A 26,549-nucleotide genomic window follows, 5' to 3' on the forward strand; every position below is an offset into this window, starting at 1 on the left:
GCAGTTTGTCTGCAGCTCATCTGTTCAAATGAGCAACGCCTTTCGTATTGTCTGAGCTGGGAAGCGTGGAAGCAGCGTTTGACGTTGTTGTTGTTGTTGCACGTCGACAGCTGGCAGCGCTGGCGTGTGGCTTTGTGATGAGGCTGTACGCAGGCTTGCAGGACAAAGACTTCCTGAGGCAGCTCCACCTCGTCGGCCTGGTGGCTCAGTTCGAGAGCCTGCTGAGCACTTACAGTGAGTAAATCACAGCAGCACAAAACCTCCACTCACTACAGGTCATTGTTCTACACTTTGCAGAAAAACATTTAGTTTGACAACTTTTCCATCAGGTGATGAGTGAAAAGTACTGTGGCAAGTTACACCATGTACGAAAACAAGGTGATGACTCAGTGGGTTGTTGGTTTTGGCATAATGTTCTTATCACAAAGCCTTCATTCAGTTTCAAACAACGCCTTCCTGGTGAAGGATAAACAAATCTGAGAAGATTAGTTTAGAAAGTGAAACAAAAACAGATTTTTAAAAGAAACTCAATTCTTTATGTTTTTACTGTTTTTACTTTAATTTTACTGAATGTCAGAAACGAGGTGAGGAGCAGAGCTGAAGTCCTGGGTGATGTTTTGTTTCAGGTGAAGAGATCGGGATGCTTGAGGACATGGAGACTGGAATCTCTGACCTGCAGAGAGTCACGTTCAAGATCACAGAGGCCAAAGCGGATGACCTCAGCGACCTGCAGCCTTCAGTCTGTGGCCGACGGTGAGATTCCTCGCACCCTGCCAGGTTCAGCCACTTCGTGCAACGATGGCATGACTCAGTTTTTACCAGAAACATATCAACGATCGCTTCTCAAAAAATGATTATTTCACGCTGAGAATTCATTATTTGACTTAAATTTGTAGTAGCAACATGAACCATTTCACATTACTTTATCGATTTTTCTTAAAAACATATATTAAATCTGATCCATTGTGATGTTTTCCTTGCATTCTGTGTCCAGCCACCCCTTCATGTCTGTTTGGTTATTTTCTAACCTCTTTGCTCACATTTACTGCATCTTAAAGCTGCATATGTATCTTTTATAAAGAATGTTTTTATATATTTGTCACCATGCTGTGACAGTTTGTTGTGAGACAGATAATCTGGGAAACCATCAATCTCCTGCTTCCTCACTGAGCTGCTGTCAGTGTCTGAAGAAATGCTCCCAACCAAAAGCAACCAATCAGATCCAGGAGGCGGGTCTTAGTGGTGTCAATCAAGCTCATGTACTTGCTGCTCAAAGTGCTAATGGCAGAGAAACAACTTTTCGCTACAGGAAAACCATTTTTAGGTGGCCATGCTAACTAGCATGAGCATTCACGACAGGCTGTGCTAGCAGAGACCAAGCAGCTGAGAGGGATGGAGGATGAGCAGCGCCACATGAGATTGTGATCGACAGCGCTAAGACCCGCCTCTTGGCTCTGATTGGTTGTTTCTATTTAGCATTGGGAGAACTGGGAAGGGAGAGAAGTTTAAATTTTTCAGATTTTCTGTGTCAACATTATGGTGTGACAGCGACAGAGTGCAGATAGACGGAGACGGTAACAGTTTCAACAAACATAGAAAAAAACTTTTTTTAATAAAAATTACATTTTGCAGCTTTAAAGGACACATAGCATAATTTTTGTAATTATTACTCTCAGTTGTGTTCAGACTTGTAGCTCAAAATACTTTTATTCGTTTCTGTGACTTACATGGAGAAATATGAGAAGAAAAGAGCAGAAAGAAGCCAAAAGGTGATGAAGTTATGGTTCATCAATGTCTGGGTATTTATCCAGTGAGGAGAAGGAAATGAGAAGAAAAGTTGAATGCAGCCATTTCCAAGTCTGATTGTTATAACATGACTGTAGCATTCAGGTAGTTTCAAATCTCTGCTCTTCTTCTGACCAGCATTGTTACTTAGATAGGTGCAGGGATGTATGAAGATGTTCCAACAGCTTTTCCCTCCCTGTTATACATCAGGTGCAGTGGTGCAAGTTTCATTTTTCTCCACATAAATAGTGTGTTTTTGACCCTCAAAAGAACACGTTTAGCACTAAAACCTCTCTTCACGCTAATGCTGTGAGCTGCGGATGAAATTTAAAAAACAGATATACAGTCAAATGTTCTTTCCTTCACTTTTCTGAGCAGTGGAAGTAAAAAACATTTGGAGCTAATTATAGTCTGTGGACGTCAGAAGGCATTTTCTACTGACGGTGAATGCATAAGCACTTTCTTATCTGAAAAACTTTATGCTCACAAACAACAACTGCAGTCAGCGATTGCTATGGACCTTGTTATGTCTACTTCCCTGAGCCTGTTTTTGGTTAATGAAGATAAATTCATCCTTCTCACCCGTTCAGTTTCACAAAACTCAGCTGCACTTTGTGTAAATTATCTTTTTGTAGTTTGATTTTTTTCACTTTTTCAAGTTTTTTTTTATATATATATAATATTTTACCTCATAATTTCAAGTCATGTTTTAGCTTAAATGTTACTGTTTTTGTCTTCCTGGGAGAAAGGAAGGCAAAGTGGCAAATGTGTGAAGAAACAGAAGTATTGGACCCATCATGAAATTATAGTGGTCTATTATGAAATTATCTATTATTTAATCAAATAAATCCAACAAAATACAAAATCTAAAAGGAGACAGGGAACGCAGAGAAGAACCGGAGAATAACAGAACGGACCAGCAAGGAGCGAGAGAAAGAGAGGAAAGAAAATCTAACTGTAACAAATAATAACTAATCATAAGGAATTAATAATAAACATAACATACCTGAACTGAGAGCAGACTTAACTAAGCAAAACAGAGATAAGGCAAATAAATAAAGAAAAACTACAAAATCAGAAAAATCCAAAGCAACACAGGATTCTGACAGGAACAATATTTAATGTAAAAATGTGGATAAAGGTAAAACCCCTGCTGGGTATTTTACATATGAGAGGTTATTTTGTTGATATAACTAGAAAGCTCAAAGGATAATCAGTGAAAATGAAAAAGTAAAAACTGCATAGTTGCGACTTACAGCAGTTTAACAGATGAGATGTTTAGGGCAAGAAAATCTGCATGAGAGCTGGAAAAGGAAGAAAGTCACTCAGCAGTCGACTACTGGCAGTAATGAGGAAGTCATTTTCATTTCTGAACTATGTGAACTTTAATCCACATTGGAGAGAAGTAGCTTTATAATGCTGCAGCTGCTTGGCTGAATATTCAGAGTGCTAAAGGCGGTTTCACACAATTACACTCATGTCTGCCTCTGAAGCACGAACACCATCCATTTCTATTCCGGCGATGGCCCACACCTGACTCAGGTGTCACATTTACAACTTCCTGAAGGTATTATGTCCATCAGAACTGCAGAACCTATTGAATTTCTCCTAAATGATCCTTTTTCTCTCTCTCTCATTGTATTTAGAGACCACTTCACTGTCGAAGTGCCATTACCACAAGTGATTTTTCAGACCTTGCCAGAAGAGATCAAGGAGGGCAGGCCTCTGCGAGTTTTCCCCGTTCTGTTTAACGTTGGCATCAATGAGCAGCAAACTATAGCTGAGAGGTACTGCATCTGCTCTTTCTCCCTTAAACACACACACACACACACGCACACACACACTCCTTTAATCAATATGCAAACTAGTGGAGACTATATCAGACTCCTTGTCGTGTTTTTATTCAGAGAATCTTACATTTATATTCATAGCTGCTGATAATTTATCTTCAGTTTCCTTGAAAAATAAAACTACCTAGATATCGTTATGTAGATTGGTGTCATTGTTTTCCTCAGTGCAAGTCGTACCGGTTTAAATCACTAATATTTAAAGCCTTGAATGTCTTTGTAGTGGGGTTCCACGGAGAGGTTACAAGCAGTCACTATCTGCGCTTCCTTTTTGATATTCTGCTAATGTCGATAAAACACAATTTTGCAATTGTGGTGTAAATAAGTAATGTAATTAAAATCACACGTGAATAAGCTTGATCCCGTGACGACATAATTAAAAATCAATCATGTTTTTCAATAAAAGCCGTTTTTCAAAAAGCATGATTTTTTTCAAAATTGTCATGATTCCATTAAGTGAATTAATTTTTGTAATTCTAATTTGTGTAATTTTATGGCCAGTGGAAGCGCAGGTAGTGTCTTAGCAGCAGAACGGTCAAGTTTTCCTTTGACAGCTTGTCAAAGTGTAGCTCTGACCGACAGATGTCTCCTGTCTGTGAATACAGCTTTATAAACTTCTAAACTACAGTCACATCCGCATTAGCGGCTTGTTTTCAAAATAAGTTGATGTCTAGTCGCATTTAACTTTCTAAAAATTGTTGTATTACAGCTATGAACATTTCCAGCCTGAATTTCTTTTAAGGTCGTGTTAGAGATTTTTTGGTATTATCATTTTGTTTCAGGTTAAAGTGTTCTCTTGTTTAAACTGTATGTGTGAACTGACCTGGAAGTCACAGCTGCCTGTTATCTTCATGTGAAACAGTTTGACCGAGATTTGAACCGGGCTCAGATCAGGGGCCAGATGTTAAATTGTTTTACGACCTTTGCTTTGTTTAGGTAAAATGTTTTACGACCTTTGCTGTTTTTCCTCTGCTGTCTATCTTGCCTATCCTCCCTCTTTGAAGTTTGAGAATAAAAGACAAGCTGTATCCAAAGAGAAGCAGAACGCTCTGTGAACAGCTCTGAGAAGCAGTTGACAGAGTCTTCTCCTTTTGCTTGCAGAAGTTTAGTCATAAATTCATATACGTTGTCTGTGGTTCTTTTATGTAGGTTCTAGGAAAATACCTATCAGGTCGGAAAAATCCCCACTTTACCTGGCAGGAAGCTCCGTCCTCTGGGAAATAATAATTTAGTAGAAAAGACATTTTCATCTCCCAAGAGATAGATACTGTCTCCTCTGACTGTCTCCACACAACCATGTTTAAAAAAGCCTGAAGTATCTTTTTAAGTCTGAGAACTTGAATTCTGTCAATATTTTTTCCTTCTGGTTCCCACAGGTTCGGCGATATCTCTCTACAGGAAAGAATAAACCAGAAGAACTTCGAGATTTTAGAAGCCTATTATAAGACGTTAAGAGAAAAGGTGCCACTAGAATGTAAGGGACAACTCGTACGTTTTGCCACATTTTTCAAGCTAAACTGCACCACAAATTGAAGGATATTCAGATTCACTGCATGTTTTATTGCAAATATCCAGCAGTAAAACAGCTGGTGTCAAAGATCTCCTAAAACCATTTCTGACTGCATGGAGTTGATATTTATTACAAGAAACTGGAAGCAGCAGGCGCACATGTTTAGAGAGCTTTACACACTGCAAAACACACAATTTTACCAAATATCTTACACTTGAAATATAACAAAACCGACTTACAAGTAACTTTCCATCCAGTTAAAGGAGCTAGTTTTAAGTCAATATTTACTAATATTGATGAAGAAGTGCTCGTGTCACTGGCTGATTATTTCACTTATAAAATGTCTAATTAATGAAATAATCTGCCAATGAAACTAGTACATTATTTTTGGAATAATTGACTTAAAACAAGCTCCTATAGTTTGATAAAAAATAGTTTTGTCTTGTTTCAAGTGTACTAAGATATTTACACTAGAAACAAGACAAATACTGAGACTTTGTGTTTTTGCAGTGTTATTAATCCCTTCTTTAATTTACTTACAAAGTTTGTTCAACGAGCGATAATTTGGTCAAAAGTCTGTAACTGTTGTTAAATGGATCAGAAACTTATCTGAAGAGACTGAAACATGATTTGGATTTAGGCGTTTTCTCAGCATGCATCCTCTGGTTCGGAGCTTTCTTAACTCTAACAGTGTGTTTGTTTTGATAAAAACAGGTCTACCATGTTTTCAGACACAGACTGACATAAAGGAATTACTTGAAACGCTGGGCCAGAATGTAGTCACGAAGAAGAGGAAGAACGTTGAAATACTGTGGATTGCTGGAACTGTGAGTTTGGTTATTATTCAAACTTTCTCTTGCTGTGAAGGAAGTTTCCTCTCAACCATATGACAGATTCCAGAGGCTTTTTTTTTTTTTTTGGCAAAAATACAAATCTTATGCTACACTTGATTTATTCGCTTCTTAAAAGGGCACTGAGCCAAAGACAATCAACAATCCGAGCAAGATTGATTGACTTTGGAAGAGAACACGGTATGGATGCTGACCTTCATTATATAGCGATGTTTACCTTGTGCTAGTGAACTGATAAGTGTGTCCTTATGATACGTATATTAAAGTCAGAGCAGGTATGTTGTGTGAGAAGTGAGTGAGAAGCGCAGGCCGCAGCCTGCAGTGAATGCTTCATTGGCAGTATTATCTCTTAATCTCACATCAGTCTCACGCTGTCACTGTGTCCTCCTTTGACTTGTTGGCTTTGTCCTCTTAATTTAAAGACTGATCAGAATCAGTCTTCTAAGTGTTGGGACATATTTTAAAAGTAAGATGGAATGTTAAAAACAGAGTGCACTCTATTTTTTCATTGTACTGTTTATTGTATAAGATTTGCTGCACAATCACAAAATCTTAACAAGTACCGTATTTTCCGCACTATAAGGAGCACCGGATTAAAGGCATATCTTCAATGAATGGCCTATTATAAGACTTTTTTCATATATAAGGCGCACTTCATTATAAGGCGCATAGAATAGACGCAGCAGCAGAGGCTGGAGTTGCATTATGCATCCACTAGATGGAGCTGCACTAAAGTGAATGTCAACAAAACAGTCCGACTCTGGTCGGCGAGGAGAGCCTTCCGCAACTGGGCCGGGGCGTAGCTGGACGATGGTCACCCTTCTCTGTTCGCACACAAATGACCTGCTAAATTACCTGCAGACACCTGATTATCAGGTCGGTAGGTAGATAGGTCAGTCAAACTTTATTAACAAACCAGCGTTCTGACAACTATCCCAGCATGCACCACACGCTTCTTCTTCTACAGGCGAAAATGAAGTTGGCGGCTGCTTACCGTAGTTGTTAGACCTGTTGTGGCTCAATATTGGTCCATATAAAAGTCGCACCGGATTATAAAGGCGCACTGTCGGCTTTTGAGGAAATTGAAGGTTTTTAGGTGCGGAAAATACGGTATCTTTGATCTAATTCCTAGTTCACATATCTTCACACACTTGAAATGAGACTAAATTAACTTACTAGAAACTTATTTATGACATAGGAGCTTGTTTTCAGTCAGTAATTCATTAATGTTGATTTAAAAAAATAGTATTTCCACGTGGAACATGATATTTTATCCCATATTATAATTAAAATAATCTGACAGTGAAACTCAATCTTAAGGATTATCTAGGTAAAATAATCTCCTCTATCTTGCTAAAAAGTTTGTTGTAAGTTACTTTTGCCTTATTTCAAGTGTATTTGCCCCAGAACGTTGACAGAGGTGCTTGGTGAGATTTTGTGTTTCTGCAGCCTGTGAAGAACATCTTGTTGTTTCCATCGCTGTAAAGAGGTGAAAGTAGCAGCCAGATGGTGCTAGCTATGTTCACTTGATTAACTGATTATCCTCAAGTGTGGCCGTCTTATGAAATAAGGATTTATGGCCGTTTGCTGGTCTGGAGCTTCATGGTGCAGGTCAACGTGATGCCATGATGGATCAGCAGTGACCTTAGGGAGGAAACTGCTGCTGTCCAAGGTCATTCTATTAAGATAACACTTAAAATAACTAAAATGTTTTTTCACAAAGTCAGACAATTTTTCACATGAATTCTAAATAATCATTTAGAATTCATGTGAATTCTAAATGAATTCACATTCTATTTAATGGAAATAAATAGAAAATACATTTTAGTCAAAGTGAGTTAGCAGTTCATGTTTTCTATCTATTTGAAGTCCTGCTTTTTATAGAGCAACAACTATTTCAAACTGGCATAACTGGTATTTTTATTTGGGCTATCTGCTCAGGCTGCTAGCCTGCAGTTAGCTGCTTTACCAGCTTTAGTTTTATAACAGGGAAAACTTAATATAGATGCTTTTTCATAGCCAGTTATTGAATCGACACTCTGCGCTTCAAGAACTTTGATATTTATTTCAGCCGTAAAGACAATCGGCTGATACTTACACGTGAAGCCGATCTTGTCTACCTTGGCAAAGGTCTAAGAATCAACCACTGTTCTCTTTTTCTGTGTCATGAGGTCACCAGGTCACCACCAGGTCATGTCTGAACATTTACAGTTAACAATAGTCTCTCCACTGTTTCCAATTCAATGACTTTCTTGTTATATTAAATGATATTTAATACAACAAAAGTGGTATTGACCAAAATCAGAATCGGCAGGTCAGGTTTTTTAAAGATCGATAATCGGAGTTTGGCCAAAAACCTGCAGTTTCTTCCTTAGTACAAATATGTCTGTATTGCAGCAGCATCCACACATGAACTTTATTAAACAGAAAAACCCGAACCAAGAATAATATAAAAATCACAAAAAACTTCTATGTAGTTCTGGTAAACTCTGAGAGGACGTTTACTAGAGCTGCACAGTTTCTTCCTTCTTCATTGGATCCCCGATCTTCCAAGAGATGTGATGCTTGCAGGGTTGCTAAAAATATGGAACTCCATAAAACCACAAGTCTGTCTGGAGCAGATTGCGGCAGAACCGGTTGAAGCTTGTGGAGAAAGGCCTTACGAGTGATGGGTGGCGCTTCTTTAATTTCCGCTGTCTGTCTCTTTATTTTTATTGACCACAATATGTAAAAAAAAACAAAAATTAGTTGTTTTTTTTATGCAAGATAAAAGTGCAGCGCCCTTCTTTCAGTCAGCCGACAGGCAGGGAACAAACTACACATAATCAATCCAGCGCTGTCTGGTATTTTATTTAAATGGCTTCACACAGGCTTGATGTAACAGAAATGTTTTAGTCAGTGCTGGGAGAAACAAGTCCACACAACATCATGACATCGATGTAAGAAATGAACACCAGACCTGTTACTCTGCCACTGCAGGACTTGTTGCAACACCAACAAAACCAACACTGAAACAGGACGTTTCCATCCAAGAGAAATTACTATTACACAAAAAATAATATAATTTTCTGCTGTAATGATCCATGTAATTTCGCCCCCACATCTTGCCAGATTTGCCGGAGGCTGAACGGAATCCGATTTACCAGCTGTAAAAGTGCCAAAGACCGAACATCCATGTCTGTCACGTTAGAGCAGTGCGCCCTGCTGAGGGACGAACACCAGCTCAGCAAGGACTTCTTCGTCCGGGCTCTGGACTGCATGCGGAGGTGAGTTTCAAGTCAGAAAAGGTTTTCCTACCTCACCGAGTGCAAGGTATTACCAGAGCTGGTTCCAGGCGAGGCGCTCAGGCAGGTTGGGTTGGCTCCGTGAAACTGGATAAAATCTCTCCAACCTTCAGAACGTCAAGAGAACAAGTTTCAGTTTCAGGTTTCCTGAACACTCCTGGCAACAAACCATCAGTATTTCACTGACAGTGCTGTGGAAAAGCTTTAAAGCTTTCGTTTTCTTGGTCCTCATCAATTTCTTTGCAAAAACATAATTTTTTACCAAGCAGTTTCAATCTAGTTTCTAGTGCAAATATCTTAGTACGCTTGAAATAAAACCAAACTGCCTTACATGAAACCTTTCAGACATAAATAGGAGCTTGTTTTGAGTCAATACCACACTGACCTGTCGCTTTAAATTCCTTTGGAGGTTAAAACATGACGGTGTATGTTGTTGCATCTGTTTTAAAACTAGCACAGTGAAAAACACGTTGGCAGTCAAATGTGGTGGTGGCAGCATTATGGTCGGTAAAAGACTCATTGCTGCTTGACGGCAGTTTCTACCACCAATGTTGTACAACCAGTTGTTAGGTTTCAGAGGGTCACTTTGGTATAAATTGTTTTTCACTTTACATAATAATAAATGAATATGTAAAGATATAAATACTTATATATAAACGGCTTTTTGTATTTCCTCAGGTTGTATTTTTATATTAATAATTGTTTTAGTGCCTGAAACATTGAAATGTGACAGATAAGCAAAAAGAGAAGAAACATGTACGTTGGAAATACTTAAGAAGTACTAGTACTGCAAAGTAAGTTAGAGAAAAAGTAGTCAAAGATTATTAACCAATTAATCAAAATCATCTAAAAGACCAAATTATTTGAAAATAAGCTATGATTTAAGACTTTTTCACAGTACTGTAGCAACTTAAAGGTGCAGGAGAAGATCTGAAACTTTAAAAAAGTCAAAATAATCACCTGGTTTGACTTGAAGCTTGGCCGCTTGGAGGAATAATCCAATAAACCTGAAGTAGAAATGTTATTTCCAGCATCTGTATTTAAAGTAATACCCTGCACCCACACCATCCATCAAAAACATCTCCTCTGCACCTTCTCCTAAGAACTTATCACCATCAGATGTTTTTCCTCCACCATCTGCTCCATCCTTCACACATTCAATGTCAGCCGTGCTTCTTCCTGTTGGCTCCTGCAGGGACTTTGCTCCCTTTTCCATATGTGTGCGCCAGCAGGGTAAACATCCACGTCTGCTCAGATCTGATAAGATTCAACTGTAAATCCGTCTGAGAAAAATCTGGGAAGTGCACATGTCTAGTACCTGTGATATCCACTTGGTCAACCTGCTGATTGCAGGCTGGTGGCACGACAAGAGATTTCACCAGTTTAAAAAAAGCACAAAATCCAATCAGTGGAGACCAAAAGTTTGGCTTAGACCCGTAAACACATTCAGTGCACCACGTTAATAAAATGTTTTTTTACGCTAATCTCAGCCTAAAATTGTCAAATAAAAAAACTCAAAAGGAGAGCTTATAATCTAATTTTATGTCCACAGTTGCAAAAGAAAACTTTATACTATACATATATTTTCTATTAAACGCTACAGAGATAATAACTGATCATTGATGATCCATTTAACCATTAAACTTGTTTTCCATTTAGCACAGTCCATAAAGTCCAGACCACGTTTCTAAATGGCTGATATTTACTGCTCAGTTGAGAAAAGTTTTAGGATCGCAGCGACTGGAGGAAGGAATTGTTAACACACATAAACACACACACATGATCAAGGATGAATCTGGGTCTGTAGCTATTTCATCAGTCTGTCCTCTAAAAGATTAAGTGCTGGTCATTTGCTATAGAGCTACAGTTTGTTCAAAAGGGAAAAATATTTGAAACTGAAAAACAAATGTGAAACAAACTTTATGCCAATTTAACTCCATAATTAGCAGGGAATGTTAAAACTTTGCAAAGATCTTGAACAACATGGATTAATAATTAATAATGGATTAATAATTCCCTGAGTTCATCCACTCTTGCCAACAGCTGCAATCCCAGTCTAGACATCAACAGAATGCCGTTTCTCCAAATTGTCTATTTTATGATTTCTTTTTCTCAGCTAAGTGTTCATGAAGTGAAATAGTTTTTGCAAGTGTGCATTACAACTGATGGAAAATGATCTGTTTACATTCTGAGCTGTTAAGAATGTGGGCACAAAAGTTTTGTAGTTTGGATGAGGACAGCAGGTTTAGTCGTATGCAGAACAAATGAATCCTCCTTTCCCTGCAGTCCAGCACTAACATCTGCAGCTTATTTTTAGAAAATTCCTGCTGATGATTTTCTTCAACAAAGTGGCTCATTCCTCATCTGCCTATGAATGCATGAATGCACCAGTTAAAAGGACTTTCAAACCAGATGCAAATCCTCTGTGTGGAGACCAAACAGTAATCATTCTAAACAATCGGTGCAAAGTTAAATATGAAGGTCAAATTGCTTCTGAAATTCTTGCCATTCTGAAAACAGCTGTTTAAAACTGACCATTTTCTTGCCCTCAGATAATGAAACATAATGTGATGTAAGTACCAAAGCGGGGATTTTGTGTTTCATTGAGCGCACTCTGCAGCGATCAGACAATAAACAAGTGGCTGAACTAACAAGCAAGAAGCTTGCCCTTTGAATTTTAATTTGCTTGGGTTCAGTAATGTTTGGGCAGGAAATGTAAGTTTTAACTTTCAGGTCACGGCGGATTACAACAGAGCAGATGGATAATTAAGATTAGTGAGCTTCCCGATCACTCCAAAGCACTGATTATGTTTCAATCAATTAAGGTTTTAACTGCTTGAACTCATTATTTGTTCAATGTTTAGTGCATTACTGGTTTAAAACAATCAAGTGCTCTGGTGTAATATGATCTCTCCTTCGCATGCCGGTGAAGAACGACATGACGACCAACCAAGCCTGTCAGACCTATTCAGACCCAGCAGCAATTATCTAACCGGGTGCAAATGAGGACAGTCTTAAGGTCTCTCATAAAGAATATGCTTTATTTATAATAAGGAAATGAAAATAACTGGTTTAACTGGTGAAATAATTTGCTTGTGTAGTTTATAGGTGCAGTGAAGAGGGCTTGATGTCGGAGGACAGACTGACAAACTGAACTGGAAACATTCAGATTACGTTGGAAAAAACAAAAACAATAATATCCGTTGCATCTACGCCAACCGGTTCCTAATTTCCACAAGGCGTTCAATAATGTTACCTAGTCTGGATTTGTCCTTGGCATTAAGGTCACTTGTCAGTTGGGTACCGTCAGTGTAGACATGGAAAGAGATATTACGCTGAAAAACAAGGGCTTCCCAGTTTCACCCACTGTAGATGGTCTCTACAGAGAGACCATCTCTGTAGAGACCATGGTCTACATAGATGGTCTCTATTTAGAGACCATCTCTGTAGAGACCATGGTCTACATAGATGGTCTCTATTTAGAGACCATCTACAGGTGATTACATGACTACAACATGTAGTCACAGTTTCAGATGTGTAGATATCTGGTTCCAAGCCAAAGAATCATCTTTTCTCACCTGATAGTCTGGTAGATCTCTAGCACTAGATTTGTGTGCTTGCTTTGGTTGTATTTACCCAGAATGCCCTGCTCTTGTGTCTGCTTTCGGACCGGTCTCTGGTCTGCTTGGCATTCAATATGCATTCGAACCGTGTAGGAGTTCACTTCAACCGAACCGAAACTGAGGTGGATCAGTGTTTTGTTTTGTTTTTTGTCCGTATGAACATTCACACCTCCCCATGCAAACCCGACTTTTAGGGAAACAAATTAAAGTTGAATTAAAGCTGACTGAACTGGGCTGGTGTGATAACGGAGACAACAAGTTACCTTTTTGGACTGTCTAATACACATTGAGGGAAACTGAAGCCTCAACACTGAAACCTACTCAGACCAGCACTTTGAGACTCACTGCCCACTGAAACATGAAGGGTCAGTGATTATCTCTCTGCAGCGTCAAGCTAAGCAGCTCTTTATCAGGACAGAAGGGAGGATAAAGTACACAAACGCATATCATGACAGTGCTTACATTAAGGCATCTATAGACACTCAGCTGAGTCTAAGAAATGATAGATGAAAAACAGAATTATTCCATAATTGGGTGTCTAAAGAACAGTGAACGATGAGGAAGACGGTAAAGTGAACTTTTTGCACAGAGAAGTTATGTTGTAAGAGAAAGGACTGAAAATATCTAATACACATTCAGCTTGAAAAACCAACATTATGCAAAGCAGGCGGCCTCGGGTTACAACTTTCTAACACCTGCAGAGCTGCCTGACTCATCTTCCAAGGTGGATCTGCAAACATTCACCTCGAGAGGCAAATGACTAACACAACTCACATGTTTGCTTTTCACAGGTGACAACAGATAAATTCGTTACATCTACGCCAACCGGTTCCTAATTTCCACAAGGCGTTCAATAATGTTACCTAGTCTGGATTTGTCCTTGGGATTAAGGTCACTTGTCAGTTGGGTACCGTCAGTGTAGACATGGAAAGAGATATTACGCTGAAAAACAAGCATGGATATGTCAAGGGTGGGTAAGGTAATAGGACCTTACCCACCCTGTCATTGACCTTAACGGCTCTAATTGAGTGACCTAGCCCCTGATCAGAACTGAAGAAGCTGTTTGGATGAGAGTTAAAGTAGAAGCAAGAGAAAAAACCCACCTGCTTTCTGTTTAGGCACTTAGCTTTGCTATCTCCTGCATGACCAGGAAGTCACAACTTTCCAGAACCTAAGAGAGGAAAGCAAGAAAGAATCAATGGAACCAAAACATCAGTTATGATTAAAGACGTGTTATGCCTATTGTGTGCAGACACACCATGTGAGGCAGGCATGACATTCGTTATCACGTCTGTAAATCATTTATACACTCAGTAGGCTAGCAAAGATCATAAAGCAGCCGGTGACGTCAAACTACAACTTTTCAGAAGAAAAGAAAACAAACATGCACACTTTAAAGCTTTAGTTTGCAGCCCATGCAGATACCTAAGCAGGTATTTAGAAAAAAAGGAGTCAAAGTGTAATTAATTTCTTCATTTTTCTGACAGGATTAGTTTAATTGGCTTTGGAAAGGAGAGAGGGCTGCATTTCCATCTGCTATCAGACTGGACGGACTGGTTCACTGTGAGCTGTAGGTGTGTTTCTTCAGCGGCGACTTACAACAGCTCAGTTTTAAAGCGTACGATGTAAAGCTTTGCGTCATAACAGTTAATTACATCTGGCATGAAGCAACACTCTGTGTCTTTTAAAGGGCTTCAACACCCTTTGAACTTTTTCACTTGTCGTCACATCAGGGCAGGAATTTTATGATAGATCAACAAACTGTTTTGATTATTGGGAAGTGAGAGTAAAGACACACATGGCTGTCACGTTTTGTGCAAACAGAAATCTGAAAAGTGTGGTGTGTAAATGTAGACAGCCCCCTTTACTCTGATACCACAAAATAAAATTAATCCCACTTACCTTCAGTAATCTCAGTAAAATTCCAGCCGTTTTTTGTTTTTTTTAAGTTTCATTGCGCTTAAAGAGAAAGTTGTGGAGACAATTAAAGCAGGTTCAGGTTTTAAAAACATCTGAAGCATAAGAGAGAACGTGACCAAATATTGGGAAAAATACGACAAAATGCAAACCCACCATGCAGCACTGATCAGAAGAGCAACCAGGAAGCTCTTAGTAGCTCCATTTTGACAGAACGCCAGATGAAATCTAATTTATAGTTTTCCACAAACCACGTAGTGGGAACATGCAGCCATGTGGAAAAATGTTCTCCTGTAAAATATGATCAAAACTGAACTTTCTGGCCTACGCACACAAACTGTGGACAAAATGAACACTGGACATCTCCCTGAATGCACCAACCGTGCCATGAAGCACGATGGCAGCATCATTCTGTAGACATGCTTTTCTTTAGCTGGGACAGAGCAGAGGGTCTGAATGGATAGGGAGGTTGATGGAGTTACATACAGGACAGTCCTGGAAGGAAAAGAGTTGTAAAAGACTTGAAATTAGGACAAAGGGTCTAACTCCAACAGGACGACAACCATAAAAATACAGCGAGGTTCGGCTTGAAAAGGTCAAAGGATGTTCGTATCTTAGATCAGCAAAGCTAAAGTCAAATCTACATCCAATTGATTTATATTTTTCAAGGAAAAAATGTGGAAATTGGTTTTCGAGTCATTGAATATTGGTAGCAACCTTTATGTCTGTTTAATTTCTTTTACTTTACAATTTTTCACTACTTTGTGTTTGTTTACGACATGAAGTGAGAAGAAAATAGATTGAACTTTGTGGTTGCAATGTAATAAAATGTAAATAACACCACACAGTGTCACAGATCTGATTTACTACAAGTTAGCAGATCAGTTTACAGATAACCCTGTCGGAGCCGAGTGGGCGGGTCAGACATCCCATCCAAGCACAGCAGTGGAGGACTGATGGTCGGACTCCCATTATGCTTTCTCAGTTAAAATCCCCAGAACAAGGTTTTGGTGGTAAAATCATGACGGGTAATGTCTCTACTCTTTGTTAAAAATCGTAGTTTGAGAAAACAATCAGATGGTTCAAAGGTGCTGATTATCTGAAAAGGACGTTGTTTTGCTCTGTGATTAAAAACAAAAACCTTTAAGCTCTGCTGGAGTGGAATAAATTAATGTTTTATGTGAACCAAGAGAGATTCTGTGCTACAGGTCAAAGTCAAATTTAAGCAACAACAGCTCAGTAAAATTTAACGACAGCAAAATTTATATTTTATGTATGTAGTTAAAAGTCTAATGGTCTTCATTATACAGAGTCCAAGGGTTTATTAACAAGTTTGAGTTTCAGGCTTGATATTTTTTTTTCTGCATTTTAATCTGCATGCCTCCTTCATCCATCCCCCCCGTCCGGTCCAATCATCACATCAACTGCAATAAACAAAACCAAGTATTTTTGGTGAGATTTCTAGTCCAAATATCTTAGTACATTTAAAATAAGACAAAACTAACCTACAAGTAACTTTTCAGCAAGATACAGAAGGGTATTTTAAGTCAATAATCACTGGCAGATGATTGCACTCATAATATTTTCCATTAGTGAACTAATCTGCCTGTATAAATAGTCATTTTTCATCAATATGAATTATTTACCTTGAACAATATCCTATATCTTGCTGAAAAGTTGCTTGTGAGTTTGTCTTATTTCAAGTGTGCCCAGATATTTGCAGTAGAAACTGGACCAGGAATACTTGGTGAGACTTTGTGTTTTTGCAGTGTGGTCACAGCTCAGGGCTTGTTGAGCATGATTCTCACATCCGCTCCATCTGTCACAGGATGCTTCTCTCTTCTCTTGCTGCTTTTCTAACCATCAGTCTGTGCTAATAGCTGTCTGTCTGAGTGGGTGTTCTGGCGCCCGCGCGCCAAGCCTCTCCACCAATCAATTAGGGCCAGAACGTCCACTCAGACAGCACCAGGCCTGCAGCGTTTTGATCTGTCTGTCCGTTCTGTTTCCCCTCTGATGGGCGTCTCTGCAGTCGGCTTTCCCAGGGAGACGTTGGGCACTGGGAGGACCCCGAGGCCGGTGCCGTGACGGAAAACAAACCAGCGTCGCGACACTTTTATCCCATTGCCCTGCTGCTTGTTAGCTCCCACTTACTGGTTGTGTGGCTCATTTTAAGTCTTGTTTTTCTGCTTGCAAAATATCAATAAAATCCTAACAACATCATTTCTGTGAGCGCCTGTCCCTCTGTTTTCTGCTGCTTATTTCCTGAGATTTTGTGGTTTTGTTAAAGAACCGTCGCGAATGGCTGATTAGCATAAGTCGGACTGGGGAAGCCAAATTTAACTTGACAACTTCAGCTAACAAAAGATAAATTACTTTGTGTTTTCATTTAGTCAGAACAAAGAAAAAAAACATCCTGATTAGGTTACAGATTTCTAACTTTTCCCACTTTTCTCCAGCTCATTCTTTCCTCCTGAAAACATTAGACTAGATGCTAAACTTTGAAACCACCAACCACAGCAAGATTTTCTTGTTATAGTTTTAAATTAATTGTAGAGTTCATCACTAAAGATAAATCATCAAAATACCATCAATAAAGATTTTTCCATTGATCATTAAAGAAGTATATGGACTTTTCTACATTTGTAAATAAAATAATAGTTTGGAGTTTTTCACCCTCAGAAAGTTTTAAATAATGAATCCTTTAAAAATATATAACTGAATTATGCAAATATTCACAAAATGTCAGGTAAGATGTATAATAAACATCATTTATTAAACAGAACAAAACCTAAAATGGAAGTTAGTAAAAGTTTGACTTTAACACGTTACAGTGATTTAAAGAAAAGGTCCAGAAGAAACAGGACATTGAAATGTGACTTATGAACAGACCTGAACACACAAAGACTCTACAAGTGACGTTTTTGTCCTTTAATCTTTATAGTTTATGTTTTATTGGATTTTAATTGAGAATGATTTATCTGATCTGATGGTTTGGAAATGCTTCAGAAAAACCAACAGCAAGTTAATTAGGAATAGCATTACCAAATATGGAGAGTATTTACCAAGAACTTATGGATAACCAGGTAAAAATACAGTGGTTAAACTGGCGCCATTCCTCAGTGCTTCAAACGATACCGTCTGCCTCCTTTTACTAAGAACTTAAACACATTTTTATTTGTTCCACAAGCTATTAAATCCCCAAATATGTGATATGTACACACATTTAGTGACGATGTTTTCTACCACAAATCAAATTCCCCTGCAGGTAGAAGAAGAAGTTGTTTCATTTGCACAGCACTTTTTCAGCAACAAGTCAGTTCAAAGTGCTTTCAAAGTATAACGGATAAAGTATTTATCATTATTAATAAGTCAAAATAAATTTAAAACCAACACATTATTTCAAACTACACATAAATCCAACAACAGGCAAACTGTACAGCCAACTCCAGGACTCATTAGTGCGAGTTAATGATGGTGGAGACACTAAACTGGTTGATTTGCTTTTCTGCCTTTCTGAGCTCCTGGATGCATTTCGTCTTCCCCTGAGGTTTAGAAGTGAGTTTATGGCGATCACTCTTCCAGGTGTGTCTGTGTGTGTGTGTTGACACACACCACCGCTGGACAGGAAGGCAGTGTCTGCTTTCTTGGGTTGAGTTCAGGACAGTCGGGTTTCACCAAACTCCCCGTCTGTGTCTTTATGAATATTTCCTCTCAGAGAAGAAGCAGTTCTTAAAACCTTTCCCACAAATATGCAAGTGTAAAATTGTCCCAATTGTCTTGGAATTCTGAAGAGTTATGGGGCCAAGTCCAACTCCTGAAACACAGTTCCACACCACACCAAGCTTTACACGACAAAAACAAAGACTGTCCACACAATGTCTTATTTGAGCTAAAAACTTTTGCTTCAGCTGCAGGTTTGTCACTTTCACCGTGACATATCATATCACTGTGACCGTGTATATCAGCCACCAATTATACACTAATGGCAATACAAAGTAAAAAAAAAAAAAAAGTATCAACTTAATTATAAAACTAATCAATTAAATGGATAAAATGATGCAACAGATTCAACTTAAATACAATAATTGTGACTCAACATGTTCGTCTTGGAGTAGCTTTACAAATAGTGCTGCTGGAACAAAACGCAGCGTTTAAAAACGGGGTTTCTTAATGGGGCCATCAAACTCCTCGCGGACGCAGCCGTACGCTGCGGCACCGGCGCCCATTCCTCTAGCGCCGCCCTGCACATAGAGCTCGCTGCGCTGCATTTCTCTGGTCATCATGCCTCCTGGAACAGCTGAATTTTTCTGTTCCCATAATGGAAAATGGAAACCTTCCACGGCTCATTCTGCAGAAACAAACCAAAGCACAAATGCTGACATGATACTGTTCACCACGACGGCCTGTTCTTTACCATGCATGTCTCAAAGGTTTGGCTCAATCACAAATGCCTGTGATAAATGTCTACATTTTATTTTCCTGTTGAAGGACAAATCTTTGTATTTTTTAGGGTTTTTCTCTTCAACCTGTTCAGATGTCCCTCTGAAATAACTTTTGACTTATAGTTAAGCTCACTATTCCTCAACATCCTGGCACTCAGTTACTGATTCTTACACTCTAAGAACTCCGACATGCATTAAACACCATACTGGCTTTGAATCCAGCAAGATTACAACATTGTTTCCATTTATGCATCTCTAACTTCCATCTGTACTCAAATCAACTCAAACATGCTTCATAAAAAGGACTACAGAACGGTAAAAAGGTCTTCTATTTTTGTCACACTTCTGTATTTAAGAGCATAAAATAGATTTTCTGTAGATTTTCAGACCAAAATAAGGTAAAATAAAAATTTACCTGATTGTACGTGGGAATGATTTGGCCCCTGAATTGGTTGTTTTTTATTTGGCAACAATTAATAATGAGTTGTTGTTTTTTTAACACTGTAGAGGAACTTTGGTCCACTGCCCTTTGATTTTAATGTGGCCACATTGGGAGATTACTGAAGGGTCGCGCCACTGCGGCCCAGTTAAAGTCTGGACTTTCACTGAGCCGCTCCGTAACATAATTTGTCGTTTATGTTTTTTGTTTTGTTCAGAGCTCAAAAACCCCAGCAGTTTGCTGCTGCGTTGTCTTCCTGCACAATCCAAATACAGAAAGCAAAATCTAATGATCAAAACACCTGAAGTCAAGTCGAGTTTGTGTTGCACATTTCAGCAACAAGGCAGTTCAAAGTGCATTACATTATAAAAATATCAGCCACCAATTATGAAACAAGCCATAAACTTTACATGTTGTCAAACGTCACCATCCAGATCATCACTACACATCAAATATCTTGGTTAATGTTCATGCAGGTTTTTAGACTCGATTTAAAGGATCTCAGCGTTTCGGCTGTTTTGCAGTTTTCTGGAAGTTTGTTCTGATACCTGAGGAAGCAAGAAAAAGGTTTCGAAATTAATGTAATGTCACTAAAGATAAATAAGAACAGATCAAAAATTTTGTTTCAGATTCATATGCCTTTGGTGTCATTTTATCTTTTTTAAAAGTTACCGTCTCATTTGTTATCATAAACGTACTTAATATGAAAGTAAAACATTTTTATAATATAAAGAAAAGCTGCTGTTAAAAAAAAAAACATTCATCAAAATAGTCAACTTTTGGTTAAATGGAAAAACCTGCCAAAAGTACAAATAATTTTAACTTGATCTCTTTGAAATGAAATGTTGAGAATTGCTGGTATTTCATGTGGTTTGTCTTTGTAGTGTTTTTTTTTTGAAAACATTGTGTTCATGCTCATCAAGTTTGCTTGGAAAGTGTTTTTATTTCCCTCTCATCTCCTATTAGTCCTGATGGTGATGCATTAGCAAATCACATATTTTTATGGGTCTAAACATGAAGAAATGAAATTTACTGAGCCTGGAGCTCCGTCACGTACAGGAATCACGCGTGTAGGAAACACGCTAATGAATCACGAACTGTGGATCATTAACTGTAGCCACCGATAAACAACTTAATTACACTGAGGCCTTAAAATGTCTCATCAAATACTGTGATCAACGTACACAGACAGACGCTTTACAAATGAAATGACTTCACACATGATTTTCACATTTTTATCTAGAAAAACATTTGAATTATTTCACCACATAAAACTCTTCAAATAAAATAACTGTGCTTGTAAAAAAAAAAAATGCTATACTAAAAAACAATACAAATATTTGCATTCATTTAACATTATTCCTATCCAGCTCTGTCATAATTAAAACCATCGCTCATGTTTTCTTTTTTTTGTCCTTTTTCTTTCCTTTCTCTCATTTCCACGTTATAATTTCATCATCAGAGAAGGATGTCGGATTGAGAACGTTCAAAAGAATATTAGATGCAGGAAATACGCCTTCAACATGTTGCAGCTGATGGCCTTCCCCAAATGCTACCGACCTCCAGACGGGACCTACGGCAAAGTTGACTCCTAAGGACTCGTGGCGCGGAGTGTGTGCTGTAAATAAAACCTCATTTTGTGATATTCGAGAAAGAAATACAAACGCTTACGAATAGGAATGAATATGCAAACCGTTTTATTGTTGAATTTGTATTTATGTAAGCAGGGTACAAATATTGACGCCCAGAAAGGAATCTGGATTTGTCAAACATGTTGCTTTGAAAGCAAGAGCACTTTTTACTCACATGCTTATTTTTATCGTGGCCCTGGTGGCAATAATGCACAGATAATACACAGCCTTAAGCTGCGTGTGTGTGCGTGTGCGTGTGTGTGCGTGCGCGCGCGTGCGTGTGTGTGTGCGTGCGTGTGTGTGTGTGCGTGCACGTGTGTGTGTGAGTGTTTAAATGCAAAGTACTTTTATGAAGAGGTCACCTGTCCAACATTCACCTTTCTGATGCTCAGAACGACGACTAGCTAAATGGGTTTTTTTTTAGCTGTCTCAGCTTTACAGTGGACACACACACACACACACACACACACACGTCTTATTTTTTAATTTATGTGCTGTTTAAACGTTTTCTGTAGCCTTTAGCACATTTATATGTTATAGACAAATAGATGGATCATAATTCATGTCACTTGTGTATTTATATACTTTTAAGATGTCTATTTAAAATTGCTTCATTTTTTTCTATTAAGTTGACTGTAAACTGTATGTGTTGTAACTGGCTTACTGTTCATTTTTACAAATACAAATTTGTCATAATTTTATGCTATTGACTCCAAATAATAAAAATAAGGGAATAAGAGTTTTGCTTTCTAATAAAAACTGCTGGCAACAAATAAGACAAAAGTGTTTATGATGCACTCACTGAAGCTTGGTAATAGTGTGTAAATCTAACCTTTGTACTGTCATACGGCAGCCTACTGTACATTTATGAAGGCTAAAACATCCTGATAATATTAGCGCTCGACACTCCAGATGCCGCCTTCAGAGGTTAGTTGGACAGGATATAACAGCATGAAGTTTATTACACGTTTTCACATTTCTTTAAAGTATTCGAACATTTTTTATTTTTGTTTTTTCACACTCTACACAGGATGCTTCATGTCATTGACCTTTCATAGTGAAGCAAAAGATTTTAGACAAACGAGACATTAATTCAACAGTTTGGGGTCTAAATACCTTCTGCAGTTTTCCTGCCCTTTTGATTTGCAGGGAGTTAAAATGACAGCAGAGACAACAGACATGACCAATGAGGATGTAAAGTTACAGAAAAGACACGTTTCCTCTAACAGACCTTGGGATGTAGAAAGTTGCTTTTGTTGCTGCTCAGTCATCCTATAAATATACCAAAAAAAAAACCATCCAACTGGCTGAGATGCTCCGTCTCCCTCGTCTCCTCCATCATATCAGGGAAAGTATTTAAGAAAAGTTATTCTCTGGTCCCTGTGCAGCGACCGTTCTCTCTCTGGTCATCACTGTCAAGGAGGAACAAATAATAAATTCCACATCTGTAATCAATTACATTTTCTGCGTCACAAAACTGTTGACTCCTCTTCTTCGCAGTTCAGTATTTGCTGGTTTTATTTTATTTTTCTGTGGAAAGTAACTCCGATTTATTCATGGAAAGCTCAACTTATTTGCAGATTTTTTTTTTTTTCATAATGTTTTTTTTAGGTATTTAAAAGAAAATGCAGATTGGGAAACTGACATACTTTGCTGCAATGCTTCAGAATATTTTTGCAGGCAGCAATTTATTTACTCAGCTAAACTTTTTTTTTCGTTCTTGTCCTGTATGAACAGAACTTTTCCTGAAAACCTGTTTCTGTTGTTGCTCTCATGAGGCTCAGGTTCCTCGATGTTTGCTGGAACTTTCTGTCTGTTGTTTCTGTCTGACAATCTGGTTCTTTCATTTCAAAGAATGCTTTTGTTGCTACCTCAGGTAATATTACTACCAGGATTATATTTAGGTTTTAACTGTCAAAGTTCAGCTAAAAGAACGTCAATATTTACTCTCGGGTCTTTCTTCTATTCAGGTTTCTAATACTCACCAAACTGTTGCATAAAAAAAGACACCTAACCTTTTTTCTTAATGTCTGACATTGAATCCGCAAAACATATCTACCTTCAATTCCAAAAGAATCTAGCATGGCTATTGATTTTCTACACAATTCTGCATGATTCTCATCTCCCTTCGGTACTTCGTCTGGGATTTCTCCCATTGAGCTTGATTTCTGGCCAATCAATGCACAGAAGGAGGAGTTTCTGCACTGTTTGAGAATCGTAATTTGCTTATTGTTGTAGCTTGAAAATAGCAGCGGAGGCCGACTCCAGATCATTGACTTTGTTTTCCTTAAATCATTTTGGTTGCTTGAGGTCATTTTTCATCCTGAAGATTCAATACCTGTGTCTGCATTACAAATGTGCACCAAACTTTTTTCGATGCTCCTCTAATGACACAATGTTACACTTACAGTGTTTCCGTATCTTTGATGTAATTACTGACAGTAATCTGTCCTTTTCCGTTGCTTTCGGAGTAACGGCTTCTTCCTCGCTGTACGGCGTGTCGGTTTCAGGATCCGCACATTTTCACCAAGAATGTGGAGGTCAACATTTCTCCTCCTGATATCTTGGTGAGCTTCTTTCTGTTTTCCCACAATGTCACACGAGGAAGACGTGTGCTTGAGTAGAACCTTAAAATAAATCAGCAGATGCCAGCAGAGCATGGCGTAGCGGCAGAGCGGGCCGCCCATATACATAAAAAAAAAAATCACATTGATCTCACATTTAGAAAATAAAAGTCATTACAGAAATACCATTTGACAGAACTGAAAAGAATAGCAATTACCTTCATTTTCTGTACCAGCAGCAAAGTGACAGGTAGGACGAAGCACGTAGATTCACACAAAGATCAAAGAAAATATAAAAACAGAAGAACAGACTTTACACTAGAGGACAAGATTTCAGCATGAGAAAATAATATTGTACCGTTATTAAAAATAGAAAACTGCTTTGAAGAAATGGGAAACTGAGTGGGATTATTTAAAAAATGTACAAAATGTGCATGTACACTTTGGCATAAAAACAACGAGAAACTATTTTAAAGAAATGGAAAAACTTCAAATAGCAGCAGGAATGTGAACATTTATTGAATGTGTTGGGAGGAAAGATTTCCTATAATGTGCACAAAGGATGCAGCAGCAAAACATAAAACATGCACATTGTCTGATTTAATGTTAGAAGAACAAAAGATTGTGTGTTTTTACAAAATGTGTGTAAATATCCAGTCATAGCTGTGAACAGCTGGCAGTGAGCTGCAGAAACAGAAAGTATTTGTGGTGCATTTTGAGCAGGCGGAACTATATGATCCAGGAAAGATGATAATCTTCGACTGCATCTGATCAGTGAGCAGGATGTTATGGGTTTATTTTTCAGGCATCTGCTTCTTATCTCTCACATTTTAACTTATGTTTCTCAGCATCAAGCTGTTCTCTGCGAGATAATTCTGCAGTCATCTTTATCAAGTCTGGCCAGGTATGTCTTAAGTTTCAATGCATGATCTGTTTTTCAGATTTTATCATCCACAACTGAGATAGTTGAAAGCAAACAAGGACATGCACAGAGTTTGGTTGTTTTTGCTTTAAATTCAGCTTTAAACAACATATTTATATTAGAACGTCAGTTCAACTTGTGGGAACAGAGATTATGCAACGTGTAAGATGATACCAACAAATACACTTGCTTGTTCTGAACTTGTCAGGTTCCAACCTTCAGCTGAACTAAGTGAAACACCATCTTGTTCAAACAGGAATATAAACGAGTTTGCGGAAAGAGGGAGAGAAATAATAGAGCAGTCGTTTCAAGAACACTTTAGCTCAACATCTTTCTAAAAACTTAACCAAGTTAGACAACACAAAAGGTGCTACGAGCCCTCCGAAGTTCTGACTGCCCAACCAAACTACTGTAAGTGTTGTAAGGCACAGGAACAGAGAACTCAGATGCAAGAATCAACATCACTGCGGTGTAAATTTAGCAAACCTTTAGTACAATCTGTTGTCAGCATCAAACTCTCCCATTCAAACAAGAACCAGAAAACAGATGCAAGTTCAAAAATAAATATAATAAAGCCTGAAATGTTTGACAAAAGAGATGAAAACAACCGGCTGCAGCTTCACATGGTGATGTATAAATAGACAAACAGATGAAGACAATGAGATTAATCAGATTAGGGTGTGGCACCGGCTGATTCCTGCCGGGAATTTCACGACGGGTTGTCGTCTGAAGCGAGTTCAAACAGAAAACAAAAACAGAAACGGCTGTAAAAGAGATGAAGAGCCTTGGTCAGAGAGGCGACCAACTACTGACACACACACACACACACACACACACACACACACACGCACACACACACACACACACACACACGCACACACACACACACACACACACGTAGCAACCTGCTTGAACATTGCAGAAACACCTTAGAGACTCTAAAAGGAACAGATTCTGTGAAACTACCTCCTGCTGAGGAGTCAGTCAGACTAAAGTGACGATTCATCATCTTCCAGAATGGTGACTGTTTGCCAACTCAACCTTTAGCTATAATTCTGTCACTGCACTATAAATATTGTGGAATTATCAAACAGCTAGATTTGATCTAAATTCAGGGACTGCGTCCTTCGAAGGATCCTCCCTACTCGGTCGACGTAGCAGGTTCCTCATCTGGAAGTGAGCGGACGGGCCAGTTTCCAGATTTTTCCCCGCCGTTACCTCGGCGTATGTTCTGTCGCCTAGCAACCATGACAGCTGGTGAAAGTGAAGCTCAAAATTTTGCTGATGTTTTCTAACACTTGTTTAACACCTGAGTGAAGTTGGTCCCCCCTCCTTCTTCAAAGTCAACAAACTTAGTGTCAAGAGTTTGTGCTACGTTTATGCAGCAACATTTTTTGTTTTGTGCCGCTATCATTTTGAAGATGTTAATAAATGTTTGCAGAGGTCGTGAAAGGTCAACCAGCCCCTCACCTTCTTCAAGTCAAACAATGTTACTGTCAATCACCTCAACTTTGTTTGTGCTGGTTTGTGCAGCAAGACGTTTTTTGTGCTGTTTTTACTTTGAAGATATTAATAAAATGTGGAGGACTGTAGATGTTAACTTCTGTGGTAGTGCTAAGATGGTTTCCACTGTGCGTATTAATGCGTATTTAGATGTATTTGGCATTTGAAATGCTGAAATAGGCAGATAAAAGCGTTTTCAGAGAGGATGTCAGGTATTTGCTGTGGGCAACT

General features: G+C 38.5%; 1 protein-coding gene across 4 annotated transcripts in view; it reads left to right on the top strand.

The window, feature by feature from the left end:
* The window catches only part of inpp4b (inositol polyphosphate-4-phosphatase type II B), a 196,599-nt gene extending 174,523 nt beyond the window's left edge, over positions 1-22,076 (top strand). For 3 of the 4 annotated variants that reach the window (XM_008419948.3, XM_017306767.2, XM_017306774.2), the window contains 7 exons: positions 111-234; positions 627-753; positions 3,432-3,572; positions 5,009-5,106; positions 5,857-5,969; positions 9,105-9,259; positions 16,847-17,037. In XM_008419948.3, the coding sequence (XP_008418170.2) occupies positions 111-234; positions 627-753; positions 3,432-3,572; positions 5,009-5,106; positions 5,857-5,969; positions 9,105-9,259; positions 16,847-17,021 (933 nt within the window). In that variant the 3' untranslated portion in view covers positions 17,022-17,037. Of the gene's footprint in view, positions 1-110; positions 235-626; positions 754-3,431; positions 3,573-5,008; positions 5,107-5,856; positions 5,970-9,104; positions 9,260-16,846; positions 17,038-21,160 lie in introns of those variants that run through there. The other variant, XM_017306762.2, reaches the window with a different exon arrangement.
* The last annotated feature ends 4,473 nt before the right edge of the window (positions 22,077-26,549 follow it).

This window comes from Poecilia reticulata, chromosome 1, assembly GCF_904066995.2.
Source record: "Poecilia reticulata chromosome 1, P_reticulata-male-v2, whole genome shotgun sequence".
Lineage (NCBI taxonomy): Eukaryota > Metazoa > Chordata > Actinopteri > Cyprinodontiformes > Poeciliidae > Poecilia > Poecilia reticulata.